A 22,156-nucleotide genomic window follows, 5' to 3' on the forward strand; every position below is an offset into this window, starting at 1 on the left:
GGTTGATAGTGTCAACCAATTTAATCAGTGGATGGGCCCAAAGAGTAATTGTCAGTCAATAAATCTGCAAAGGCTCAGTGAAATTGAGTGCTTGTCGGCTCTCTTGTGGACATTTGACCCTTCAATGCAGGTCTACAATACCAGTAGACTTTCCCTGAGGTAATTATAGGCACACTATTCATACTATTCAACATAAAGGGAAACCTAAAATCCTTAAAAAATTTGCTTTCTACTTCTTTGTTCTATAAAGGCATGATTATGTTTCCATCAGATTTGATCAAAATAATTCGGAAAGTGAGCTTGGTTCTACATGTGAAATATGAGCCTCTCTGGATTGCTCACAGAAATAATCTGCAAGCCCAAATTGTGTGATTTCACAAAGTGCTGTCAAATTGTTATGAAACATTCGAAGTCCGTGCACTTACGTTGATCATGTAGGTGACATAAAATAATGTTGGTGGGGGTCTTTGATTGCATCAAGGACAGTGGGTCATCAGAGACATGCCCAAATAAGCCAGTCCCATCTTTGTGCTCAGGGATGTCAATGCAGTTCCCACCTGCTGTAGGGTGTTAGATTGATGGTAGGACTGACACGCTGAAAAATGTAGGACAAGTCGCAGGCCGTCACAGGGAGTGGGGAGAAGTGGGAGTTGTTGTGGCATGGGTGGCCTTCAAAAGAGGGTGTTCAAATAAATATAGATAGCTATTTCAGGGGTAGAATCAAGATGTATTGTGATTTGTAGAAGAAGCACTCACTCAAAACAGAGCATATTTGTGAAGGTTGAGAGGCGGGAAGCAGTTGCATAATCAAATTTATTGTTCACAAAGTCTAGTGGAAACAATACTAAGCAGTGTTTGATAAGTCATATGCTTTGTGGTAGCAATAACTTTTTTCTAAACCAAAGAAGTACACAAGTGCATGCAGTCATTTTGGGAGTTAAGAGGTGCAGTTTCATCCCTGCAGCGCCTGAAGATGATATTGTGCTGAAATTCAGTCTCTCAATCATCTGTGTTATGTTACACATACCAGGTCTCCTTTTAGCAACACCTCTTTTATCTATGCAGTCACATGTATTATAGTAAGGATACAAAGTTTTTATCCTGTCAGTCAGTCATAAATTAAATATATTAAAAGAATGAGTTTCAGATATGCAGTTGGTTATAAATGCTTTAGACGACAAAATAATTATTTGCACAAATGAATCCGAACAAAAAGATGTTTATTTATAATCTATATAGAAATGATGCAATGTGCATCTCAAAGGGGACAACTGTGAGACAAAAATACTTTGGTACACTTGAATTTCCAAGTAGCACAAGATTTTTTATGGACAAAGCAGCACTGTACTGTGGTGGCTCCTGTACATGCTTCAGAGTAACAATTCATTCAGATTCTGTAATTAATTGTGCAAGTGTGTTGACTTAGTGAATATTACAATTAATTTAAAATTTGCTAATGGATTTTGAAAGGGCTGGGAATGCCGTTGCTTCAATGAATATTGCACGCTGAAAAAATGTAATCCAGGCTCACAATGATCAATATTAAGAAAACACATTTGAGTTTTCTGTAAAATAATTAATCAGTGATGGTGTTCGTATGATGTACAGTATAAAATTGATACAAAAAGGCATATGTGATTTACAAACAATTCAAATTCTACCATACAAATGCCTAAACATGAACAGTTGAAACTAGAAACCAGTGCTAGTTTTGCAGAGCCGGGTCTGCTGCTGAAATGAGCACAATTGAGAGAGCTGTCAGGATTTTTCTTTAAAAAGACATATTTTTACTGTTGTGAAGTGATGTTCTCACAGATCCTAAAATTATGGATATTTTATTTCAGATGTCTGCTCTATTTTTTTCATTGTCTGAGCAAGGAGACATGTAATCCTCTAGATACTGTATATCAAAGTTTACAATATCAAAACATTAGAAGCTAAAAATATTTCCTCCTGAAATGTCTTGCAAATGTAACTGCAAAATCTTGCAACAATAAAAACAAATACTACAATAAAGGTGAAATGACATATAAAGTGCAAAGAGAGGTTTCAATAAATGCACTGGCACTGACTATAGTAGTCACACAGGCAGTGTACAAATACTCTAAAAATGCCACTTCCCTTTTCTCTGTACTTCGCCTTCCTTGGTTGTTTTTTTCTTTATTATTTTGCCTCAACTGGTTTTTGAGGATGGATCTTCTAATGAACGCGTTTCTCACAGTATTTGGCCAAGGCCTAGTTTAACTTGTAACTTAAAGGATGTGAAGCAAGATTAAGTCTATACACTGCATATTGCCACTGAATATGTTGCAGATATGTACTCAACGAAATGTGGGTGGCTCACATCCGCCACTAGCAGAGGTACTGTACATTCAATTTCAATGCAGGGCGAACATCAACAACAAGATTAGACGTTAGCTTCGGCAACGAGACTGCCACAATCATGTGAGGATGTTTAGATGTTTTCTACCTTTTTCATGGTTAATAACTTGTTTAGTTTACTGACTTTATGAGAAGTGAGGTTTTAAAAGAGCATATGCCTCATCTCTCCGGAATCAACAGAAAGGTAGTAAACATTGAACATGTTCTGTCTCAAAATACTGCCTAAACTGAGATCAGTGCCAACTACAGCAACAACAATTTTAACAACAATATTGATATAGTAAAAAATAAAAAATTACAAGAGAAAAAATTACATCAATAATATATAACTCTCTTCATAGAAATCAAACCACAGTATCTCTAACGTGAATATACTGGACAATGTAAACCTACTATTATCAAAGTTAGCAAATATGATAACACAGAAAGCACATCAATCTTATTCCTCTCACAGAGAGCGCTCACATCATTGTTTCTACAATGGTGTGGGTGGGCTTGATCAAGCCATTGTTCCCATTTGGGTCCAGGGGCTGTGTCAGCTCGCTGCCCTTCACGTTGTACTCTTTTGGGCGAGAGCTCACGCCTGACTTTGCCGGGGCTGCCACTGCTTTTATCCTCTGAAAGAAGGAGATGAGAGATTACATTTATGATTGTCCAAAACTGGAACAGTTTAGGGCACAACTTTAAATTGTAAACATTTGTCCAAAGGAAAAAGCATCAACCTCTCTGGAAAATTACGACATCAATACTTTTATTTAATGATATTATTAAATGATTTCATTTAATCATTATGGCTAAATTAGAGCCCTTTTATGAGTGTGCTGGTGTTAATTTTCCATTGATAAGATCTGAAGACATGCCAAATGTCTACTGTATGGGCTTTGATTGACAGCTGTGATTGACAGTTCGCTAACCTGCTGCTGTCCCCATCTCCTGAACTCAGGCTGAGTCATATTTTGGTAAATTTTATGTTATTTATGGTGACCAGACATTGCGATTTGTCTGGGATTGTCATTAAATTGTCCTAGTTTAACTGCCACAATTAACATAATATTTATAATATTATTGTTGTTTTCAGCGCTTACATAGACATTTATCATGTTCTGTTCCATTTATTATTACATAACCCAATATAAAATCATGACCAATGCACCACATGCACTAAATTTAACATTGATTTCTTTACATGTGTGTCAATCAATCAATGTGATATTGGCAAGGCTGTCTCTAGCCTATGATGCTTGCAGCTCTTTCTGACAGAACCTATCAGTATTAAGCTAACTCCTTCCTTTGTAAAGTACCTGGAAACAAAAATGCTGCACTCTGCACACACTGCAAGAGTATATTTTCAGTCGTACACGTTGGAAATGCAAATATAAAATCACATTACGAGGGCCAAACATAAGCAGTGGTTTACCTGAGCGCTCCAGAGAAGAAACTCTAACTAAGAAGAAAACACTACTAATCGTAGAGTACCCGGCAATCTTCTTAAAAGTAACTGTCTATCTCAGTTTTTGTTACAAAATGCAAATGTGATTTAATGTTTTTGACATTTTCACGCGCAAACAGCTTGTGGCATAGCATTGTGAAGATGTAAGTTAAACTTAGTTTTATTTTATAGCTTATAAAGTTATTTACTTACTAAAGTTAGTTACCTCAGATACCTTGGTAGACTTTGGGAAACAAAACATAATATTTCGTCTGCTGAGGCACTTTCTATGGTGTTGTAAGGTGTGCTCTGTAGGTATGCTAAACACTGAAATAACTCTTCCCCATCCTGATGAAAACACCTGTGGTGCGTGCATAAGAGCATACATATTCCTATGCATGAACGTGTGGTACACATAAGGGTACCAGTTTGGGGGTGTGAAAATATAGTCACCCTAATGTTACCTGATTACGATACCTGCCAAGTTAGCACAATTAAACTAAAGTAGCTATTGTTAGCCCAAACATACACAGATTAATGTTCCCAGTAAGCTAGCATTCGCTTCGATCCGAGGTAGTGGGGCGTATTTCCAAAGTTTGTTCTTTATGCTAAGTTAAGCTAACCATCTTCTAGTCGAACTCTCCAGAAAATGAATAAGCATGTGTTCCCAAAATGTTAGTCCACTGAAGGGTTGTCAGCTCACCTCGATCAGGGGTCCCTCAGACTGTAAGATCTTGATGACCATCACCATGGGGATGCAGATCATGGAGCAGAGGGCCAAAAACCAACCCAGGCCAATGGCCCAGTCAGGATACTCATACACTTTGTTATAGGTCAACGGCTTGTACTTGACCAGAGAGAAGACAAAGCAGCCCTGGGAGACAAACAAGTGCTGTTTATAATGCAAGCCATGACCTTGAAAGTTCAGCATTTGTCACATGTCATCAACCATATCAAGATCAACTGATAGTCAAAAAGCTTCCACTGATCTCTCACCATGCAGAGGACAGGAGTGATTACGGACCAGCTCCATTTCATCCATGGGTTTGGTCTGTAGCCAATCATATCCTCAACTGCATCATAGAAATTATCCACTCCTATTCAACACAAAGACAAAAAAGAATAATATTAGTGCTAACATATGTCACGTCACGTGTTTCACATGTTACTGTTTGTTTGTTTGCAAAAGCCCTTGACAGTATATCTACGGAAATTAGCTATTTTGTGGCGCTTTATCTCTTTCTGTCTGCCATAAACTGTACAATATGTTTCTACTGTATCATGCACCTTATCGTTAATCTCAGCTTTGTCTGTTATACTTAGCAAAGTAGGTCATCACTTCTTTATTGTTGATTGTAGCTAATTATGTGTGATCCTGGTGACGACTGTCTATGATGTTTGTTAGAAGTAAACTCATGATGTATATGATATGTTTTATTCTATGTCCAGGGTGCCATTTTGAACATCTGGCCAGAAAGTACTGATGAAAATAATATTTTCTATGACGAAACAAAGTGTGATGATTCTTTCCCATATAATTTCATTTAATAGGTTTTACGAGGTAAAACTTAAGAAAATATGTAAGACAAGTCTGAAGCAATAACTTGTTGTAGCTGAAATTCTTAATTTATTTCTTGTTAATCTTTTAATCATCTTGCAACCTCTTACATTTATCTTGTAATCCCTTCACAGATCCCAACACCCCACTGGTTGGGAACCAATAGTCCAGGCCACAGGGCTTTCATTTTCCCCCAACAAAAAGGTCTCTGTTAAGAGGTGCTACTATTCTGTGCAAGTTGACCACAGTGGCATCAACAGGGGCATCATTTTGAATGAAGGGCTTTTTGTGTGTGTGCGTACAGTATACATCTAGTGGTTGCACATATAGCAGATGCATGATTTATTATGATTAAAATAATCCAAATGGCTTCATACAGACATTTCAACTAAACTGGTTCATGACGGCGTTGAAAGCGTTACTTTCATGGCAATTGTGGGGGCATTGGGAACAGCCAATCAGAATCAACCCCACTCCCCTCGCCACGCCCCTGCACGCAGTTAAAGTTATTTACTACTGACATGGAAAGAACCACAAGGACATCTTTGTTTACCACCATTTGTCTTTTTTTTTAAAACTCTTCAGGATCATTGCTTTTAAAAACAACAAATTCAAATGTATCCCATGAGTCGTTTCCACTTACCATAAACCCAGGCTACAGCAATGCATTCAAAGAATGCAACCCACAAAAGGCACACACCACTGGCTGCATAGTAGTCAAAGAGTTGAAACACATACATGCCACCCTAGAAAAAAGAAGGAGATCTGCATTAATTATCTGTCTGATGTGTGTGGAAAGAAAGAAAGTCACAGAGATGAGGGGGGGGGGGGGGGGGGGGGGGTCCTGTAACACAGGGGGTGGATGGGGGTGTTGAAAGCACTGCACAAGAATGCTGGCACCCCACCAATAGAGGCACAGTTCAACAGGTGCTGAGACGTCATTGAAGAACAGTTAACTGCTAAACGGAAAAAGCATTCCAAAATGTTCCATTCAGACACAGGATGCGAGTGGTGAATGTGTAGGAAGCCATATTTGGTCCTAACAATGCAGTGGCCAACAGTCAAGTGGAAAGTCTGCAACGTTATCTGTGCTGTTGATCCGAATAAACCAAGCCTCATTTTTCTTTTCTAAACAGGATAAGCAGAAGTAAGAGCACAGAAGTAGACTGAGATTGCTGTTGTTGAACTTACTTTCGTTACCATGGAGAGTCCCAGGAGATAGCTCATGAAACACATCACAGCAATAAAGATCTCTCGTCGGTAACCTTTCCTGAGGACGGCTGGATACAGATCCACAATGGAGGTGATCTGTCCTTCCACTTCTACAAACTGTGGGGACAAAAGCAACTAGTAAGTTCTCAAAGAGGGGGGGAAGAAATCAATGTCTCTTTCTGTTTGCATGCATCTCTTGTTTTGCCTCTGCAAACCAGTGATTAGAGAATGAGAGCTGTCTTTGTTGGGCAGTAATGAGAATTTAAACAGTGCTCCTCTCTGCAACACTGATTTGTTGCCTACCAAGACACAACAGACACAAAACAACAGTGAATCACTGTCTGCATCTGACCATCTGTGTCTCTTTTGCTCCCCTGTGTCTTCTCATGCCTCATAAGCTACATAATGTCATAACAAAATTATGAAGTTACTCCTATTTATCAAAGTACAGTGTCTTCATGCACATGAACAAGAACATGCTCTTTTGTTAAATGAAGTCCACACAAAACCCCCTTACATAACAGTGGCATGTATGTGTGAGCAATGTTAACAATATATGCATTCAGGGCCACAAATCTGCATAAGATTTATGGTCAAAAAGGTCACCCACATACACTCCTTCACTGGCACCATTTCTCTCGTGGAAACTGCCACACTCGCATGAGTATTTACATGTGTTCAAATTTAGAGCATTGGCCTGATGTCGCAGTTAGCTGAGATGAGTAGCTGGCCATGTGCAGGACTGAGTTAGCACAGGAGTAGAATTACACTTGGAAGCAGGAAATATGATATAGGTGGAGAATCCTTCAGGTGTACGCTTATGTTTTGTTTACTTAGATGTCTTAATCAGCATCCCATCAAAGCTAGATGGCTTGCATGCAGGCAATCAAAATGAATTCTACTAACTAAATGTTTGGTAATCATCCATCAACTTCTGAAAAATTAATCAGTGTTATTATAAGGGCATTAAAAGAGCTATAATCCTCACACTGTGCAGTGTGGTAGTAAAATCCCTTTGTGGCCACAGGCTGCTTTTCTTGACTGTCAGCTATCTGATACTTGGGGGTCATGAGATTAGATCAGAGAGATACTAAATGTGTTTTACACATTGGGGCTGCCAGGAGCCACCTAACATGTAAGATGAATGGACACTAAATGAAACAGCTATTCTGAACATAGCTTGACACAGACCTGGCTGTCGAGGCCCAGAAGCAGCAGCATAATAAAGAAGAGGATGGCCCAGAGGGTTGGCAGCGGCATCATGGACACAGCTTTAGGGTAGGCGATGAAGGCCAAACCAGGACCTGGAGGGAAAACAGAGAGGGGATGGGGAGAAGGGGAAAGGACAGAATTAACAATTCTGTCTGATTTCAGCTTGGACGACATAAGGGGATTGGAAAAATAATGTAAAGGTTGAGCCAGAGAGTCTGGCACTCCCAATAATCTACAGGAAATATTATCTAAACAATTGGGAGACATGGAAATGATCTAACTGGGTTGGGTGATTCTTTGTTGGCCTTCTTTGCTGAGTTGCCATGAGGACAGTATCCCCATAGAGGGTTTTTTCATGCTCTAGTGTCCTGCATGTGTTTACTTGCAGGACAAATATCAACAAGGCAAATGAGAATTACAGCCAAGCCACAAAAGACACAAAGTCGCCCATCACATAAACTACAGCCTCAATTAAGCAGCATAACATAATTTCAAAATTATGACTTTTGCATCTGTATTTTCATACATGATGAAATGTTTTAACAAATAAATCACATGTAAATGCTAACAAGCAATGGCAATCATTATCATACTATTCTCATTTGATTTCACATGATTATGTTACAGTCTAAAAATAGCAAAAGTTTAATTTTAACTGAACAGAGCGAGCATGCTGAAAGAAGATGCATCTCCTTCAAAGTCCATATAGAGTATAAAAGGAAGCAGAAACAGAACCGATGGCGTCCACCTCAGGAGGTCCACAGCTTGTTAACAGAACTGGGCTTACAGTGCAGTGCTGCTGGTCACAAACATCACTGGTGATGATGATCTCATCACCAGTGATTGGCACCTCAGTAGAGTACTTACAACAGAGATAGCAATGTCCACTGGTCAAAAAGATGTAAAGCTACTAAATGACATGAGCAGGTTGAATGTGGGACCTGGTGCCACTGCGCATGGGAAGCTGCGTTGGAGCACCTGTATTAATGATCAGGTCTTTAACACCGTAGCAGTGGCTAAGACACTCAATACAATGTAATCTATCCTCAGAAGAGGTGGAACATTAATCACACTAGTAGAAAGTAACAATTCTGTTTCTTTTAGGCTTTTGTTCAAGGAGTGTGCAATTGCCGATACCTCTACATTTCAGCATCATCGTTTCCTAGACTTTGATGAATTAGTTAAATAATGTTTTTCGCTCATTTAAAATTTGTTTTTGTTTGACCAACTCTTTTGAGTTTAAGTCCGATTGTCTTTTCTTTGTTTGGCAGCAGCACCCACCATCACTGCTGCCATCACCTTGGACCCTCGTACCTGACTCTGCCACATCGGCAATGTCCACCCCTTGTTCTTGTGCCATGAAGCCCAGGACGGAAAATATTGCGAAGCCAGACACAAAACTGGTACCGCTGTTGAGGCCTCCCAGCAGCAAACAGTCCCTATGTCACACATACGTCATGGAGGTTGTTAATTAACACAGGCGGAACCGAAGTTCCCATTTTCTTTTCACGCAACCGTCTCTGACACGTGTTGCTGTCACTACTACAGTCCCACTCCCCCCCCCCCAGCGGAAACTCAACTCACCTGTAGCAGTTGTACTTGTATTTGTTGTAGCTCCCCAGTGACGTCATGGCTCCCAGGCAAATGGCATAGGAGAAGAAAATCTGGGTTCCTGCATCAATCCACACCTGAGGAGACAGACAACAAAGTGGTTACTGATTTTCACAGTGGATTCCAGATTAGATGAGGTTAACCTATGATGCAATCCGCTAAATGTAATTTTCTATTCTCGCAATGTGATCATCAGCGCCTCACTATCAGCTTATCAAGCTTAGAAGTGATTGCTCGCATCAAAAAAATGATTTAACATATTGCAACCACTTATCAAATGGAGCTACAATGCAATAACACTCACAGCTGTTTCCACATTAACAAGGCAAGACTCTAAAACAGAAAACTAAAAATAGCAAATTGAATATGCATGATGGTATATGTATTTAATTTTCGGGCATCAATGTTATCTGAAATCTCATGAACATCATGTACTCTATGAGCCTCAGCATTTGCAGGACACACAAGTACGAGCCAATCGAGACATGTCTACTTGGTTAATCCAATCACTCATGAACATTACGTAATAGTTATATAACCAAATAAAAAAGTACAAAAATCCTTCACATTTAGACTTCAGCAATTTAGATGTCTACACATTCATAATACCAGGAGACAGGTGAGGGGGAGATTAACAGAGAAAGAAGAAGAAGAATTTTTAGTTGCACCTCTGGATCTTGTAGGCGGGTCAGGTTAGGGTAAAGGTAAAATTTGATCCCCTGAGATGCCCCAGGCAGGGTCACCCCACGTATCAGCAGCACAATCAGCATCACAAACGGGAAAGTTGCTGTGATGTACACCACCTAGACAGGACAAAGTCATAATTAGATAAAATACTTAACAACGGACTCTTTAACCTTTTGATACAATGTTGTAAACACTTTTCCATTTTCTGATTCATATTTATTTTAATTTTATATCATCATAAATGTGCCAGTGGTGACCAAGAGTCTGTTTTTCAAATGTTGTCCCTTGGCCAAAAGTTAGATTAGTCATTAAGATGTTAGATTAGCCTTTAGCTAACGTTTTCTGACTGCATGACAAAAGAAACATTTTCTCTTGTTATTTGGAAACAATTCACCCTTGCTTGGGTGCTTTTACAGACAAAAAGGTCGGTGAACAGTGACGCACACTGCATACAGAAGTCATAATGAGGATTTAAGAGGGAGTGCATGCTCTACAGGTTCTCCACTAGAGCATGAAGCAGTACACTTCTTGCAAAAAGGGCTTCTCACTGTCTGAATTGCTACTGTATGTGGTTAAACATTAAGGGTATTCATTTTAAGGCACACCTGTCACATCAATGAAAACCCACAAATAGTTCTTAATATAGTTAATAATATTCCTCACAGAGTTCTTCCTCTTGGCTTTGGCCCAGTTTCTGTCCTGCTAACAGAAACAGAGAGAGGGCTACGGTGCGGCAGTCAACTGTATACAGCCGACAGAGAGTCTAGCCAAAAAGTAACATCCAGGACAGCACAGAGACTCATGTCTCTAAATCAACCAAATTAACTTGGTTTCCAAGCATGTGGGTTTTCTCCAAGCAACAGTGTTTTGTTACTGACTTGTTGGGGTAAAAGCAAAGGCCAAACAGCATCCAGGCAACACAATAAGCACAGGATGTGTCTATGCCTGAGCACTCACTTTCCCAGTGGATTTGACTCCCTTCCAAATGCAGAAGAAGCAGATAACCCACACTGCTAGGAGACAGAGGGCCAGGTCCCACTTCAGGGGCCCTATGTCCTCAATCCCAGAAGAGATGCTCAGAACGTTGCGTCTGCAGAGGATTCAGAGGCACATAATAGGTTAATGGCTGGTTGTGGGAGAAAAATATACTTCACACAGAAATTTCAATCACACCCAAGGAGTTCGGTCATGTGAATTGTGATATTTGTAAATCATGACCATGACAGACTAATAAAAAAATGAAAGGAAGTAAAATAAAGATTTTGATCAAATAATCACATGACTACTGCCATTCTGTGTTTATACTGCTTTCGTCTGTCCAGAGTCTGAATATACTAAAATGATGAGAAGCATACTTGGAAAAGCTTCAAAACTGGAACCTTTGCGTGTCTGACACTACATAAACACTTAATATTTAGTACTGTTTGTTGTGATGAACTGTCATCAAATTCAAACATCTGCCAAAGCAAACAGGCTTGAAGAAGATTCTGATTTTTCAGGTATGTCAGTTGAGTTTGACAACTTGCGTCAAACAATGTGCTGACTTAATATAAAAGGTGGTACAAATACTGTTTATAACAAACTGTCAGAGAGCTGAAAGTATGTTATGAAAGTAAACAGCCTGTTCAAACACATTTACGCAAGGAGGATAAAGGGGCAGTGTTACTTGGTATACTTGCGTCTGTGTGTGCGTGTGTGTATCTCAGTTAGGCATGCTGTCAGTGAATACTCACTCCCAGAACTCGGTGACAGGGGAGGTAAAGTTGGTAATGTTGGCTGCCAGCCAAAGGGTCTTGTTCTTGCGGACTGTGTCCTCTATACAGAATTCTGTGTTCCAGGGCTGGTTGCATTTTGCCCAGGGGAGCTCAGGCTGAAAGCACTGAAACAAGTAGTACAGTCCCCAGGCCAAGATCACAATGTAGTAGATATTTAGTAGAGATACAATCACGATAGAGGCGTAGCCAATACCTGGAGACAAAAAGGTGAGAGGGAAGATTTTAACATCAGCTCAAGATATCCAAGACAGTGTAATGAATTCATTTTTTTTTCAAGGCCTCAAGGCCGCTATGTTTGCTGTTTCACTGTTTCTAAAGTAGTGAAGAACAGACAAACCAAACACTGGCTCTAGAGAGGGCCTTTTGCGTAGATGCCACTAAATTTTGTTTCGGACTTTATATTTTGTTAGTGTTGTCCTGTTGTATATGTGATGCTGACTTCCTGGTTAAATAAATAACATAATAAATTCTACACACTTGACCTTTATGTTGATAACATGTAAACATGTTTATTTACACATTCAGCACATATAGAGCAGCATAATCATACTAAATGATTCTGTCCACCTGACTGTAAGTTGTATGTTCAAAACATACATCAAATGGAGAAAATTGTAAGTCAGTCTTGGAGATCATGTGTCTGAGAAACATGACAACCGCGTTTAGGGTTCCACAAGGCAGCTGCCTCAGTCCATTATTTTTCTTTCTATACATGCTGCCACTTGACATAATCATAATCAGAGAGCATGGTGTATTTTCTATAGTTATGCAGATGATACACAACTGTACATCACTGCTGAACCAACACTATAAATGCTGTTACTAGCTTTCTTCCAGCAATAAATAAATGGACGAACAATAATTTCTAAAAGTTAAATGAAGAAAAAACAAAAGAACTACTTGGCTCCAACACAAAAAGAGAATTAACTCCCTGGATTAAATCTATGGTTGCAGGTTTTTGGTGTTATTTTAGACAAATGTCTAAGCTTCAGGTCCCACATTTACAAGATGATGAAAACGTCTTTTTTTCACCTTAGAAACATAGCTTAAGTAAAACCATTTATAAATCAAAAAGATGCTGAAAAACTACTTCATTCAACCTTCATTTTAAGCTGACTTGATTACTGTAAAGCACCCTTTACTGGCCTCCCAATAAATAAATAAATGAATGAATAAAAACACTATTATTATTATTACTTTGTAAGTATTCTATTTTACGTGTCAGTGGGCTTTATCTTCTTCTTTGTCTTATGCATTGTATGCATTCCAGTTTCTCTTTATTTTATTTTATCTTATTGTTATTTCTTACTTTGGTTAATAAAGACCAGTGGTGAGTCTGTCTCTGTTGGGAAAAGGAAGGTTTTGTTATGCATATGGCTTCAGAGACCTATGTGCCGATGTATAATACTATGGTGTGTTTTCTAACCCTCACATTTGCAATAGTGTTTTTTTTCCAAGGCAGCTTCAGGTTGCATTCAACACAGATAAGAGGTTAAACCCGTGGGAAGATGTTCTGAGGTAAGCTGAGAGAGGCTTACTTCAGTTAATCAAGACAACGTGAGTCTACGTCCGTTGGGAAAAGGGAGGTTCTGTCAAGCTTATGGCCTCAGAGACCAAGGCACCGATTTACAGATTGTGTACACATGGCAAAACACATTATGAGTTGTTGCTTAAGTCTCAAATTACCATAACTAAATTACACATTCTATATGTCCTATTTTCACTTTATTTTATCTTATTTTTATTATTATTATTATTATTATCAAGTGGGTTTTATTTTCCATCTTATGTACATTTACATGTTTTTTAATGTTAATTTTATGTCTTTTTTCATGTGAAGCACTTGGTGCATGTCATTTCTTTTGTTATAATGCTCTGTGTTGTGTTTGTTTAGAGGTGCAACACATTTGAGACTTTCAGTGTGGTGTTAAAAGGCTCTTTAAATCAGGACTGTGCATGAGTGAGGTAAAACATAATTGCGACTATCACATAAATAAATAAATAAAAAATACTACTATAAAACTACTGAGCTAATAACCTCCTTAACTCAAAGGGGTAGGAAACTTTCCCAGCTTAGGTCTACTATCTTTTGTTATAATGTCCTTAGTGTTTTTACGCTATTTTTAGACGACTTTGCCACGAACCTGTAAACAGAAATCCCCAGTCCCTCTTCCACTGCTCAAGAGTATTTTTAAACTCATCATCTCTTTCACCCCCACCTCCTCATTCCTTCATTCCAAATGCAATCTGATAGACAAGTCAATGCTGTGACAGGTGTGTGTGAGTGTCAATCAATCAATCAGGTTTATTTTGTCACATGTGACTTTTCCTATGATTTAGGTTACAATCATAGTGAAATGTAATACCAACAATTCCTTCACACTGTGTATGTGTGTGCTGGTTTGCAGTGAGTAAAGTCGTAAATTTCCTATGTGATAAAAACCCGTGAAGGCCGCCGGGGAGGGAACAATGGGGATGTGTGATAGGCCAATTTGCAGCCACTTGTGTGGACTTTCTCTGCTGTACCAGACGCTGTGCCAGATGGAAAGACAGCAGCCTCAGCGTTCCTTGAATAGTGGAGACCATTGGCAGCTGCTAGAGATCCGGTGCCGCACAGTTTCCTCTCTTTTCATGTGACGTCTCTCGTGTGAACATGAGTAAGACGGCAGCTGCTGAGGGTGTGGTGCCTCAGTGCTTGTCTACAGCTGTCACTCAAAAATTGAGCCTGCACCTAGTATCAGTGAGAGGTCCTGGGGTGTAAGCAGCCCCTTAGAGATCTCAAGTCAAGAGATAACCCTGGCAACACTGCCACAGAAGATATATGGTCTCATAATATCATATAAACTAAAACAAAACAAGTCAATGCACTCTGCAGCTCCGTGTCAACAAAAGTGCTCTTTTCATGCAGACCTGCTAAATCAGACTGTACCCATCACTAGGCAGCTTGATATGTTTTCTTTCTCGTGTGTTTCCATGGCAACCAAGAACTAGTCAATCCATTACATGCACCAGATCTGCGTGCGTTGGCTTGTTTGAGGCTGACCTTGCAATTGAAGTATACTACATGGTCCTCCATGTTCAGTACTTTGAATGTTCAGCTCTTACTTCACTGTGCTGCGTAATGTTGTTTACACAACACAAAGCAGCCTAATGAAGTATAACTGGTCTAATTACACCGGGAAAGAGACACCTCAGCAGAACATAGCGTCTGTGCACAGACAGCATGATGAATGCTGCACTGAGACAGTTGTTGTTCTGACAAATGAGGCTTTTACTTTGTGTTAAATATTAAATGATCTTGTCGAGGGAGATTTGAGCAAAGATGCAAAGTCTCTATCTCTCTGTGTCTGCGTGTGAATATGTACAACTAAATATTCTTGGACTTACCAGTAAAGATAGGGCAGAGTTTGCCCCAACAAGTGATCCCTCCTTCAGAGGTGTACTGGCCCAGTGCAACCTCCAGGAAGAACACCGGCAGTCCACCCCCAAACAGGAAGATGAAGTAAGGGATGAGAAATGCACCTGAGGAAAGAGATACAGGAATCAGACATCTTCTCACTGCATTCACCATGCTTTGCCTGAACATCTGCTGTGTATCCTCTGCCTACCTCCACCGTTTTTATAACAAAGGTATGGGAAGCGCCAGACGTTTCCTAATCCGACAAAGCCTCCGGCCACAGACAGGACAAAGTCGAGCTTACTGGCCCACTTCTCCCTCTGAGGAGCCTTGCCTTCTGCTTCATCCTCGGGCCGTGTGCCTGGGCTCTTCCCTGGTGAAGGTTTCAGTGTGTCCTTGTGGAAGTCTTTCAGGCATTGGAGCTTCTCTTTTTGTGCCATGCTGTGGGAGACAAAAAGGAAAAGGGCATGTAGATGAAGAGAGACAAAGAGTGAGAACAAGGTGAGCAGGATAATACACAGATAGGGAGGAGCATTAGGGAGATAATGCGGTCTCCTGGTTGCGTTTTAGCGTGCTGTGTAACCACTGAGTACATGATACACAGTACTATGTTGCTAATCTTGCTAATCTGAACAACTGATGCATGGAGGTCATTCAGACTAGAGAAAGGTTTGGGTAGCTCATTTACATTGAAAATGAAAGTAAAAACTGAAAATGAAAATATATGCAAACACGTGTTTGCATTCAAGGACTTGTGCAATCCAACCACAGGGGAAATGGCCACTGTTCTTTATATGCCTCAATCAATCTGTGAATGTAAGTATTTTGCAGGCTACTTGTGAGGCAAGTAGAACACAGCTGAAAATGTACCTGGCCTGGCTGACAACATCTACGCATTAACATCAGTAACAGTTTTTGATTCTGGTGTCCATGTAGCTCTGTTTTCCAACTTTACTCTGTGTCTCAGGGTGGATTTTTTTTTTTTTGCACAGTGGGGGACCCATTGTCACAGAAGGAAAAGGAAGGGAATGTTTGGACATGATACAACCCTTCAAGACCTCGCCTGAACCTGAAAGAACGTTTTCTCTTATGCTACTGTCTCAGTAACAAATCAGTCTGTAATCCAAATTTAGAGAGGAAGATCCCTCTGCGCTCCTAACGCCCTGGCTGCTCTGAAGACGATACATCGGCTTAAGTTCACTTGAGTGTTTACACTGTAAACCGCCTTTCCAAGAAAGACGGGATTTGTTATTACAGACCAAGGTATCCTATTTCCCCGCATGAGCCAAAGAGGGGAAAAGACATCGTAATAAGCCAGAAATAACTTCACAGTACATGTCAAGACTAAATTTGATTTAAGCTCCCAGCTGGCACGTAATGAACGTTTCTGAACAAAAGGCGGGCCATCAAAAAGCTATAATTAATTGTAAACTATGAGATTCATTGTAATGCTAGCGAGAAAGAATTCCTCTTCTTTCAAGCTCGCCTCAGATAGAGAAGAAGTTGGCAGAGCGGGATCAAATACTTCAATTTAACGATTAAATAAATTCACACAGAAAATGTACAGAAAAAGGTCGAAATTCCAAAACTGTATGAGGTTTTTTTCCTTGTTGAGCAAATAACAAAGTAATAGAAGAGTAATAGAAAAAAGAAAGACATTTAACAATCGTCACAATGATCACAGTGAAAATAGCAACTTTTTTTTACCCTAACCCTAACCTAAGGAATGGGCACTGTCACAAATAACACAATAGGGTGAAACCTACCTTGAAACTTCTCACATTCCTACTGGGAACAACGTGTCTTCTCACTTAATCAACACTTGAAAAACAATCTGTCCCACCCGTCTGTCCACGCTCTGTCCCATCAATTTCCAGGATTTCTCTCTTCCTGTTATGCATGACGGGTGAACTTAACCGCTTTCCATTCTCAAAACCTCATTACATAACTGGATCAGTTCTTGGCCACTCTGTTTCTCATCCTGTCCCCCCCCCCCCCCCCCCCTTTTTTTTTCTCCTCTCTTTTTCTCTTTTTTTTACCGCCCCTTTTCCCTCTCTCTCGTCTGCTCAGCGTATGCTTTCACCTGCCTGCATGGTGTTGGGAGCCTGTTTGCCTCCAAGATAAGCATTAATGCAAACTGTCCTTGGGATTTAATCCAGACATACTTGAGAGGAAATTCCTTTATCTTATAAAAAACAAAAAGCATCTCAGTACAACGTGAACATTGCTATAATCCTCATTGATTTTCTACTTAGGAATCCTGATAAAGATCACACACAAAAAAAACAATGATAGAATCTATTAGCATTTCTTTTTCTATTTATTTAGCCTTTTAACATACAAAGAGACTCTTACATTGTCAACAAAAGTATTACACTGCTTTTAATTTGACTATTTTTAAATTCCTCAAAGAGACAAACTTTACTAAACACATGCAAAAAAAAGTCCTCTTCTCAGCAAAGCAAAACTTACATTTCCTTCATGGCTGCGATTATGTATAGAGTTCCTCTCTCTCAGCTGTCACCATTCCTCTGTACTGAATGCCTTTATGCCGACACGGGTCACAAGAAGTGGAGCTGACAGCAGGGCCCGCCCATTGGCTAAAGACAATTAAATCCAAAGTGGAGATTGGACGCAGCCTCGCTAACAGACAACTCAGGTACCAACGTGGGAGACTGTAAATTTCCACTTCCCACTGCTCCCTGCCCACAAACACACACCCAGCCAAGTGGTGGGGGATAAGCGAGTGTCACACACACACACACACACACACACACACACACACACACACACACACACACACACACACATACACACACTTCTTATTCATGTTGGAGACACAGAGGACAAGTCAGAAGAAGAGAAAGGGTGGGCTGGTTCAACACTTGGGGGGTTGGTCTTGAATTATGATCTGGTAAATCTGGATGAACTAAAAGCAGCATTGAGAGATTCACTGCCCTTTTTCTTCTTATTTTTTCTTTCTTTTTTACTGTTGCATGCTGGAACAGCACTAAAATATGAAGCATGGTTTAATAACATGCTCCTCATAACATCGCTACACCACGTCCCAGGCGTCTTTGTGTGAAAACTATTTTTATTCATGAGCATACTGTGATAATTTCTGGTATGCAGGACTTTTGGAATCACTGTCCTCTGTTCTTTCTTGACATGTGGTTTATTATCTGTTTAATGTAAACGAGTACAGTATCAGCTTATAACAATGCCTAATATGGTAATGTATCTCCCCTGCTTGTCCATGGTCTGTTTAGATACCATTCACTGCTCCAAGAGCTCACAATGGCTGGACAAAGGCTGGTATGGAAGAGTCAATTAAAAACTGATGAATTTGTTAAATAGGGGACAAGGATCAGCTGCTGACAAGTTTGCTCTTTAACACTGTGCACACACGCACACACACACACACACACACACACACACACACACACACACACACACACAAATACATACACCTTATGAGACCTCTTAGCCTTGTACGTACCATAATCCATCATATTTTTTTCAGTGTCATCCTCTATATGCTATTTTGGTTGTGTAACCTTTAACAGACACTGTCTCGTCTATTGTGTGAGCGACCACAGGGTTTTTATTTTATCGCTGACTGAGTGTAAATGCTTGTTTGATGTGTGTCATCAGATCTCATAAAACCAAACAGAGCCCGTACTTCACTGTAGTAAAGTTCAAACTTGCTGTGTTTGTTCATCAGTCACAGAAAGCCTTTGAAAGGTAATAAAGGCAACATCATACTGTCAAACTGCATCTGTATTTATGCAAATTGTGACTATAAGTATGATCTAATCTTGCACCTTGAAACTGTAGTTTTTTTCTTGAAACCAGTATAAGTTTTGCTTTATATGATTTGACTGAGTGAGTTTTAAATTTAAAGTGACTCTTCTCTGTTTACGATGATCCGATTTGTTGTATACGAGGAGCACATTTGTGTGCAAGTGAGTGATTTTGTGTTTGGGGAGAGGAAATCACAGTGCTATTTTACATTATTCAATTAAAAAACACAATCAAACAATATTATCTCTTAATTTATGCAACAAGATGCTTACAAATATGAGTAGAGGTATTCATGGGCTCATTTCATGCTAAATATTAAACAAGTAACCAGGAAAGTCAAATTTTTACAATCAACAATGGTTGAAATTGTTGTGATAACTAATAAACCATCCCTTATTTTGCAGGGGGACCTTTGGGAAACCCCTCACAGACCTCTGAAAGGCTCATGAGGTCCACAGTTTGGGAACTTTGTTTTCATCACCAGCAGCTAAAAAAGTGCAGCGACCCCTCGGTTTTATCCTGCTGAGAGAGCGGATTGGGTTATTAAAGGACACGTGTCAATCAATCATACACTGGTCAGGACAGAGGCAGAAGTAGGTTAAGTATTTGTCACTAAGCATAAGATATAAGCTAGTAAACAACTTAGTGCGTCAAACCTACTTCAGCAGACTCTCATTCAGCAGACTAATTCACTCACTCACTCATTCATTATTCACTGGATGATGACTTCTGACTGTGGAAGTTTGGGGTGTGAGTGTGCACCTGGAGCCCGCTGCAGGAGACAGACAGCATATTTTTTTCCACACACATCACATGTTCCTGATAAACCCAGGCGCACCTGAACGCATCACAGCAGCCCTCCAAAAAATGATCAAACAGAAACAAGGGAGAGGGTCTTATCTATAAACTAACTATAAGCACAGGAAGCTTAGTTCAAAGGCCAGTGCCTTCTTTTTCTTAGTAACTGAAAGCAGAATTAAAATGCAAGGTATCATTTCTAAGCAGAAGCATCATGGAAACAACTGATCATGTCAAAGAAAAAGAAAGCAAATATGATCTGTTTACATCTGAGAATAAAATGAAGCAGCATGCTGTCTGTCCAACATCAAAATGCTGTCATAAATAGCATGTCTGGTTGTTATGTTGAGCAAACAGTAAATAAAAATCAATCATCCATTAAAGGACAGTTTAAAATCAGATACTATTGTTTTCTATCAAGCATTAGGCAATTTTCTTGCAATTTGTAATATAAACATTTAACCTCATTCACTGAATTCAGGTGTAAATATAAAATGATTGATTACCTGTCCACTTAGTTTTACTGAGCAGCCTGTTGTTCCTTGTTTTGTAGCCTACGTTTAACGCTGAGTGACACAATTTAATGTATTTTCCTGTGTGACCATTGTTTCTTTGAGCTGGTGCTTGTTCCTATCAGTTTGAGTGGAAAATCACCAGCTTCTTCATGCAACAACCTCTTAAAGCGACAGCCTCCCTCTGTCTGTTTTCACCTGATTCACTTACTCACTGTGGAGCTACTGACTGACTGACAATAACGTGCAAAACCAGACATTGGGGACATTTTGTGAATTACCATTCACAGTGTGTTCTTTTGGTATTTATATAGGGTTAAAGGATTTAAGTGTGTTCAATTGCAATGTTTGTAAATGATCTGTAAAAACTCATGAGCTGCCTGCAGACAGTGAACATTTCACAGATATGTAAACATCCAATAATTTATACTGGTAAAAAAAAAAAAAGCAAATGGTGAAAGAATTGTTATTATTATTAATAATATAACTACTACTACTACTACGACTACCACTACAACTAATAATAATAATAATTATTATTATTATTAATATTATTATTATTATTATTTTGCTAACACTTTCTAAAAAGGCAGCCTTTATAATTGACTATGGCTGTATTCATAGTTAATAAACCTTTTGTAACATTAGTCCATTGTTAATAAATGCATTTTTCTGCAGATCATCTTCAACCATTAAGAAAATATATACTTTTAGTTTTTTTTAAATAAATGGTCAGTCAAAGTCAGTTTTCACAACCTGACAACCCAAAGGTTGCTTGTATAAATACTTTATAACTGATCTATAACACATTAGCAAATTATTTATTAACCATCATTTATGAATACTTTTAGAAAGGCTGCTTTATTAGAAAGTGGTATTATTTATTTGTGTTTGTTTTTTGCTTAACTGAAACTGTATTAATTCAAATGACACTATATTTCACAGCATATCTGAAAAGTGTCATATGAACTTCTTATCATACAACATAGAATATTTCTAATCTATGCCAATGCAGCTAAACATTGATGAAAATAATTGTACAATACTACACTGTAGCGGATGTTGTTCACATGCAGTGTAGTATTGTCTTAATCCGGAGCATCAGCTATGCCAAACAGATGGCAGGAACACGTGTTTGTGTGTCATGTATTGCAGGTAAGTGTGTCTTTCTTTGAGTGCCAAGATGGTGCCCTCTTACACATCAAAGCTTGTTTATCAGAAAGTCCATGAAGAGTGGTTTTCCAAATGAATCTTATGAACTGTTGACAGTGAGTCTCTTGAACAAATTGAGCAGTTAATCCTTCAAGAGTTACTTTAATTACATTAATTTTTCAGAAACAGGAACTGAAGGTATGTTGACTAATCTTGAGAAGAAAAAAATGTAATCCGCAATGATGCAAAACATTGTATTGCGCAATTTTCTTCTTTTTTTTTTTAAATGCACACAAATCAAATTACAGGAAAGAACAGGCTGTTTTGTTCCTTATCCTACTGCATATGCTGTAACATGCGTGATTCCTCATTAGCCTTTAAAAGCCACATCTCGTGCATTTCAAAGCCAACCGGTCCCCTTGAGTTTCAGTGATGGTTTCACCCCGTAGAGCACAAAAGCTCTGTCAGCAGGACAACTGCTTTCTGATGCCTAAAGGGCGAAATGGCCAGGAAACAGGAAAGTGACTGGAGAAAATGCAAGTTTGGAAGCTTAGTGTTTGTAACTGTGACAAAAACAAACCTTGAATCTAAAGTAGCCGAACACACACAGAGGAGGAGGGGGGGGGG

General features: G+C 39.3%; 1 protein-coding gene across 4 annotated transcripts; it reads right to left on the reverse strand.

The window, feature by feature from the left end:
* Positions 1–1,203: 1,203 nt before the first annotated feature.
* Positions 1,204–20,540, reverse strand: slc6a6b (solute carrier family 6 member 6b). Of its 4 annotated transcripts, XR_009925578.1 has the most exons (16): positions 20,372–20,540; positions 17,736–17,863; positions 15,475–15,704; positions 15,254–15,388; positions 11,825–12,059; positions 11,049–11,181; positions 10,073–10,207; positions 9,378–9,481; positions 9,108–9,232; positions 7,773–7,885; positions 6,561–6,698; positions 6,013–6,115; positions 4,808–4,908; positions 4,515–4,685; positions 2,371–2,999; positions 1,204–2,278 (listed from the first exon to the last, which is right to left on the reverse strand). XR_009925578.1 is itself a non-coding variant. In XM_062427066.1 (15 exons), the coding sequence occupies exons 2-15, from the start codon at positions 17,744–17,746 to the stop codon at positions 2,844–2,846; spliced, it is 1,890 nt and encodes a 629-aa protein (XP_062283050.1). In that variant the 5' UTR covers positions 17,747–17,863; positions 20,372–20,540; the 3' UTR covers positions 1,204–2,843. The 4 variants fall into 4 exon arrangements, 3 of the variants coding, with proteins under 3 accessions (XP_062283050.1, XP_062283051.1, XP_062283052.1); XM_062427066.1 differs by having other exon boundaries at positions 1,204–2,999; XM_062427067.1 differs by lacking the exon at positions 17,736–17,863 and having other exon boundaries at positions 1,204–2,999; positions 20,372–20,539.
* Positions 20,541–22,156: the final 1,616 nt, after the last annotated feature.

Source organism: Scomber scombrus, chromosome 10 (genome assembly GCF_963691925.1).
Source record: "Scomber scombrus chromosome 10, fScoSco1.1, whole genome shotgun sequence".
Taxonomy (NCBI): Eukaryota; Metazoa; Chordata; class Actinopteri; order Scombriformes; family Scombridae; genus Scomber; species Scomber scombrus.

Excerpts from the sequence above, each read along its gene's own strand:
- slc6a6b (XM_062427066.1), bottom strand. Across the intron at positions 9,233-9,377 it reads TACAAGTACAACTGCTACAG|GGACTGTTTGCTGCTGGGAG; the intron begins GTGAGTTGAGTT and ends TGTGTGACATAG. Across the intron at positions 4,686-4,807 it reads TCACTCCTGTCCTCTGCATG|GGCTGCTTTGTCTTCTCTCT; the intron begins GTGAGAGATCAG and ends TTTGTCTCCCAG.